Source organism: Terrapene carolina, unplaced genomic scaffold (genome assembly GCF_002925995.2).
Source record: "Terrapene carolina triunguis isolate 2854851 unplaced genomic scaffold, T_m_triunguis-2.0 Scaffold838, whole genome shotgun sequence".
NCBI classification, from domain to species: Eukaryota; Metazoa; Chordata; order Testudines; family Emydidae; genus Terrapene; species Terrapene triunguis.
In genome coordinates this window covers 4,051,233-4,057,232 of record NW_020665189.1, presented here as the reverse complement: position 1 = coordinate 4,057,232, position 6,000 = coordinate 4,051,233, and the positions used below count along the sequence as shown (strand labels likewise).

General features: G+C 60.1%; 1 protein-coding gene across 1 annotated transcript; it reads left to right on the top strand.

Moving 5' to 3' along the window:
• The first annotated feature begins 937 nt into the window (after positions 1-937).
• On the top strand, positions 938-5,094 carry EIF4EBP3 (eukaryotic translation initiation factor 4E binding protein 3). Its single transcript, XM_024193988.2, has 3 exons — positions 938-1,105; positions 3,571-3,744; positions 4,747-5,094. The coding sequence occupies exons 1-3, from the start codon at positions 991-993 to the stop codon at positions 4,773-4,775; spliced, it is 318 nt and encodes a 105-aa protein (XP_024049756.1). The 5' UTR covers positions 938-990; the 3' UTR covers positions 4,776-5,094.
• Positions 5,095-6,000: the final 906 nt, after the last annotated feature.

Here is a 6,000-nt window from a genome sequence, read left to right as displayed (position 1 = left end):
CCTAGACTGCAAAGAGAAATGAAGCCCTTGTGATTTTCAAGATTTCAACACATTAATTTGACATATTTGTGGGGGGGCCAGGATGGATTAAACCTAAACTGGACCCACTTCAATCAAAGCTTTGCTGTCCCCAGGCGACACTGCCGCCTTATTCCTGAACCGCTGCCTACTTCCCCTGGGAACTCTCAATTTCTGAATCCTTGGTCTTTCTCCTAAAGCAGACAGCTAGGCCCTGGTGGTTGAACTGTCACTGACTCTGTGTGGAGGTCTTTATTTGCCCCTGGGTGGAGCTTAAATCGGTTTTGTGGAGGTGAATCTGGAAAACACGTTTCCTCTGCTGAGCTGGGATGGAGCCCTACCTCATAGAGGGGTTTTTTTTTTTTTTTTACTAGGGCTCACGGGGATCCAGGGCCTAAGTAGAAATATTTCCTTAAGTTTCATCGATCCCTAGCTTCTTGATTCCTCCAGAGAGAGGTTTGCAAGCAGCAACAGATATGTCCTGTCCTGACCCCAAGGCTCTCTGGGGCCCTGCCCACTCCGCCAGGAGCGGGCAGCCTCATGCCCCAGGCTGCTTTGCAGAAACGTGTTCAAATGGGTTTCCCTGTTTCCAGGGTCTAGTAAGCACAAGCCGGTTTCTGTGGTTCCGAAGAGGGGAAAGGGAGGGACCTTATCGCTCCCTGCGGGGAGTCCAGCAGGTACGAGAAGGGGAGGCTGGCGCTTGAGTCTAGGGTTTGAGCCCCACCTCCTGGGGTGATTCCTGTGCTGCTTGCTTGCGGTGTTCGGCTCTTTTCTAACGCACCGGGGATCCCGGGTCAGAGCCCGGCCAGACCCAGCGCCCCGCCCTGTGCTGGCCTGTCAGGGGGAAGGACACACACGCCCGGCCCCGCCCCACGCTGGGACAAGCCCCGCCTGCCTCAGGGAGGGAAGGACCCCTCGCCCCGCCCCAGGCCTGCACGTGTTGCTGTGCCCCGCGGATACCGATCGGGCTCCATGGCCGCTACGAGCACCACGAGCTCCTGCCCTATTCCGGGCGGTCGAGACCCAGGCTCCCCGGACGGCTACAGCTGCACCCCCGGCGGAACCCTCTACTCCACCACCCCAGGGGGTAAGGCCGGGCCCCAGGAGGCTCCGCTTCCCGAGCAGCCCCTGGGCTCTGCCTGCAGCCGGTCCAGGGTGAACCTCCGCCCAGCGCCCCCTGCTGCGGCTGCAACCTTGGCTCTCCCGCGCGGAGGTGGCCTGGGCCTTCCTGGATCCCCGGGGAGCGGCCTCCCGTGTCCCGCCGGGTTCCCGGGCAGCGGGTCCGGTGCCTCCCTTCCCGCGGGAGGGCACGTGGGGCGGCCCCGATCTCCGGCCCCTGCCCCGAGCCGCTCCGGTTTGGGGGGCGCGCAGTCCAGCGACTCAGACCCGGTTCTGTAACGGGGGGGGGACCCGCCCGGCCGCACCTGGGGTGCACCGGGGTGGGGTTGAGCTCAATGGGGCGCCCGGCGCTGCGCCCCCGGAGCGGATGGGGGCGACACAAGTCTGTTCACACGCCCCCCCGTGTCCGAAAAGCCTCTTCGAGCTGGAACTGCCCTTGGCTGGTTGGGCCCCGGGAGGGTTTGGGCGGGTTTCGCCTTCGCCTGGACGGATCTCGGTTTTCCCCTGAGACCCAAAGGATTTGCCCCCCCCGCCCCCCCGCCCCGGATGGTTCATGCCAGGTAGGAAGAGGTGCAGAGGAGGCAGCAGGCTCTGCACGGTGTTTTATCCAATATTGCCCGATTCCTTGACCAGCTGCATGGAGCGGCCAAGGCCCAGGGGGCTGTGGGGCTCCCACAATACACGTCATAATAACAAGGGCTGTGGAAGTGCTGGGCTGGGTCGCCGGCTGAGCTGTTGCTCCCTGCTTGGGAGTGCAAACTCTGCACCGATGCCACGTGAGTGCACAAGAGCCTGCGAGGAGAGACACCAAACAAAGGCTTTATGAAAACTGTCTGGGCCAGGCCCCGGGGAGCCCCTGGCCCTGAGAACCAGAAGGGTTCCCTTGTTGCCTCCTAGGCTGTTACATTTGTAGTATTACCGTGGACGCTTTTCCAAAGCAGGGTCTGTTATTTGCACTGCTCAAATGCTAGGGCTGTGTCCTGTGGGACTTCTTCCTGCTACTCCCTCTGTTGTTGTAGCAGTGGGAGCTTTAGGGCCTGGGCGGCTGCCAGCAGCTTTATGACTGTTACCAAGCCCTGCTCTGAGCAGGGTTAGCTGATGTGGTGGTTAAAACACCAGTGTTCTGTCTGCATTAGCCCTGCCAATGGGGCTAGGACCCCGGGGAGAGTTTAAGGAAAACTTGGGGTAGAGGCAGCACGAGGGATTTAAATTCAAAGTTGGAAGTGTGAGTTTGGACAGAGATGATCTAGAGCAACCTGCGGCCCAGTCAGCACACAGCTGCAGCCCATATGATCTCCTCAGGGTCATATAGGTAGTATTGGATGCATCCCCCATAACACATTGTGGGCCACATGTAAATGTACCACATGTACCCACAATGGTAAATAGGTTGAGAATCACTGATCAAGAGCATTTGGCACTCTGCTGCACTCTGCATGGCCCAGCTCCTCAAACAGGCCAGAACATCCTTGCTTCCAGGCTTTCCCGATTCTCCCAGTCTTTGTCCACGTGTGGAGCTAGTAAGGAACATTCCTGAGTACCTGAGAGCTGTTGCTGCTCTGTCGTGGGAGACGCTCAGGTACCCGCTTGATGAGCAGCAGTACAAAATCCTCAGAGAAGGCCTGGGCAGGGCCAGGCAGACTCCTGCCCTGCTGCTGCACTGCCTGCCTTGGGGCTCTCTGACCTCTTGCAGGGGGTGAAAGCGACCCTGCTGGCCTCACCGGCATGTCTCTATTTTTAGAAAGCTGTCCACACTTCTTGTTGTGCCTGGTGCTGCCCTTGGCCCGCTGGGCTGCATGCCTTTATCCACAGGCAGGGTGCGTTTCAGTTAAACTGCGCGAGCGCATCCTGCCGGCGCTGGCTCACGATAAGTCTTATCTTGGGAGTGTGGGGAGCCGTGGCAGGTGCTGGCACCGAGGTCGAGGTCAGCTGCTCGGAGCTGCCTGCGCTGGGTTACATGATATGTTTGCTCTGCTCCAAAGGCTGCCACCTGTGCTCAGCAGTGCAGGGATTTCTGGGCTCGCCCCACCAGCCGCTGCTCTGTTGTTCCCTCCCCCTTGCAGAGCCTATGTTACCTGGAGCATTCTCCCTGCCACCTGATGCTAGGCTGGATTACTGGAGTGGGAGTGGCTGGGTGTCAGCAGTTGGTGGCTGAAGGGTCACATGGCTGGGTGAGCTGCAGGCTGGTGTTGCCAGCTGGGAGGAAGGGATCCCTGGCAGCACCTCCCCATTCAGGGAAGTGTTATTTACTCCTTCACATGGCTCGGCAACACAGGAGATGCTGGCACAAGCCTGGGCTTGATCTTGCCTGCTCCGGGCTTGGAGAGGGATTGTCAGACTCCTGAGCTCCCTACGGGGCAGACAGAGGTGGGTGGGTCTCTTGGAAGAGGGCACCTGAGTGCCGGGGGCTGATTTTCCTGCTGGGTTTGACAGGTACCAGGATAATCTATGACCGTAAGTTCCTGCTGGAGTGTAAGAACTCGCCCGTTGCCAGGACCCCCCCCTGCTACCTTCCTCACATCCCTGGCATCACCTCTCCCCCCCACGCGGCGCTCTCCAAGCTGGAGGATCTTAAGGAACAAAATGAGACCGAGGAAGAGGTCCCAGGTAAGATGCACGTGCCCAACCCCTGGTTCCAGAGCACCGCCCGTCACCTTTGCTCCTGCTGCAGCCCTTGGGGCCTGAGAGCCCAGAGCAGAAGGGCTGCCCCCTTTGGGGCTCCCCTGGTGCATCACAAGTGACTTTGTCCTGCCTGTTTCAAAGTACCTGAAGCAGGACTTGAAGTGGAGGAAGCGGGGGGGTAATGCAGCTCCCGCCCTGGAGGAGCAGCACCCCCTTCTAGCACTGGGATGGGGAGAGCTTGTCTGGTTCCATCTGCCTCTGGCTGGGTGGTGGCTGCTGGTCCATGTCCTGTCTGCGGGGCAGTGAGGAAGCCAAGCCCTCGCCTGCTGTCCTCTGCTTGTTCCCCATGCCAGGGGATGGAGACCGGCCCTGGGTACGTGGAGCCACCAGCCTCTCCCTCTTGGAACTGCCGCTGAGCTCAGTGGGTGCTGGTTCCAGGGCCACGGCTGCCTCCTGTGGCTGCATGGCAGGGCTGGACCCGTAGTTTACTCCCCTCAGGAAGTCTGCTCCTGTTGGGTGGGTGACCATCTGCATTGAGCGCCCCTTGTGGATGGGAGGGGAACTGCAAATTAGCGGGCAGGGCCTTTGCCTGCTGCTGTCTCTGCTCCACCCCTCCTTCCCCAGGGAGTCACTGCTGCTCTCTCTGGGGCTCTGCTCAGCTCCCCTTGAGTTGCCCCATCACACTGTCAATTCAGACCGCAGCAATGGCGGCCCTGGGACTTGTCCATTGCTCGCAGCTGGAACAGGCTGGGGGAGGGGAAATGGGAGGCCCCATCCAGAGGCCAGTGAAGGTCAGCTGTGCAGAGCCGTGACCCAGGAACTCAGCCGGGGGAGAAGGGTCTTCGCTCTGATCTGCCTGTCTGTGCTGTGGTACTGGCAGTAGGTGCTCTTCTGGTTAAAGCATCCTATCCCCACAGTGATCCCTGCAGAGCCCCCTCGCCACGCACCATCCTTCTAACGCAGCCCTCGTGTCTTTCCCCTGCCCAGATGACGATCAGTTTGCCATGGATATCTGAGCTCCCAGCAACGCGGCCGGTTGGCGGCGAGCTGCTTTCCTGGGGTTCCTGCCTCCCTTCCCTCGCTGAAGACCCAGAGGTGAGCGAGACCCTGGTGCGGCTGCCGCCTGTGGATCTGGCGCTGTTTTAACGCTGTTTCTCTGCAGTTGCATTTGTTCTCGGTTCTTTTTACTGAAATGAAACCAGGGTTTGGGGGCTGGCATGAGCGGCTGCTCTTCCCCCAGCCCTGTGGTGCCTGGCTGGGCTCGCTGCGCTGAGCGTGTCTAGTGGCTATGCCGTGGGCTCACTCTGAGGCTGTGCAATAAACAACCTGTACCCCCTTCTGCCCTGCGAGTCTTCTGTGCTTTGCTCCCAACCCGCAGCCCATGGCTGGGGCGTGGCAAGAGCCTGCCAAGTCCATGGGCAAAGCTTCTGCCCCGTGGCCCTTTCCCCTTGTAGCTGGAGCAGGGGGCTAGTGTTCAGGTGTCACTGGCCCTCCCTCGCCTCCAGGGGAGTGAGAGATGCTGGTGATCTGAGCCTTTGGTTAGAACTGGCCGAGGGGTCCCGGGGTAAGGGTGCCTGGGTTCCCAGCAGTCAGGGAACTGGATGGTGCTCGGGGCAGGAGGGCTTTCCTTGGCTTTAGACCAATCAGGAGGAGACTGATTCCAGGCTCCTGCTTATTTGTAGCTTAGCACAGAACCAGGCTCTTCAGCGTAATCAGCTGTTGGAGAACCCCCCAGGCCAGGGTCAGACGTGTCCTCCCTGGGGTGGGGGGTGATGGGCTGAGCAGCCCCAATTGTCTCCCATGGCTTTCAGCTGCTCCAGAAGTGGTTGCAGCACTGGGGCTGGGTGGGACACACTGGCTGTCATGACAGCTGCCCTGGGAGGGTGCAATATGAGCTCCATGAGCTGTGTGCCCAGAGACCCTGGTGCTTGCTGAGGATAGGACAGGAAGAAGAGGCTTTCTCCAGTGTCTCCTTCGACAGCTGCAGCAGCAATTGCAAACCTGCACTGGCCCACCAGCTGGGAGCTGCTAGCCGTGAGCCCAGGCTGGTGCCAGAATCCACTGTTGGAGCAAGAGCTCCAGGAGCTGCCAGCAAACCCTGCCTGTGCCCGTGGCACTCGGTCCTGGGTGGGAGGGAACAGCCTGTAGCCATGTCATTCTACGGACTGTCTTAGCTCACCCCAAATCTCCTATTATCCCTCTGTACCTGCTGGAGCTCAGGGCCAAGCCTTCAGCTGCTGG

What these genes read in the sequence shown, in the direction of transcription:
- EIF4EBP3 (XM_024193988.2), top strand. Translation starts at nt 991, where the DNA reads ATGGCCGCTACGAGCACCACGAGCTCCTGCCCTATTCCGGGCGGTCGA. An exon ending in CTACTCCACCACCCCAGGGG is followed by an intron (nt 1,106 to 3,570) that starts GTAAGGCCGGGC and finishes TGGGTTTGACAG; the next exon opens with GTACCAGGATAATCTATGAC. An exon ending in GACCGAGGAAGAGGTCCCAG is followed by an intron (nt 3,745 to 4,746) that starts GTAAGATGCACG and finishes TCCCCTGCCCAG; the next exon opens with ATGACGATCAGTTTGCCATG.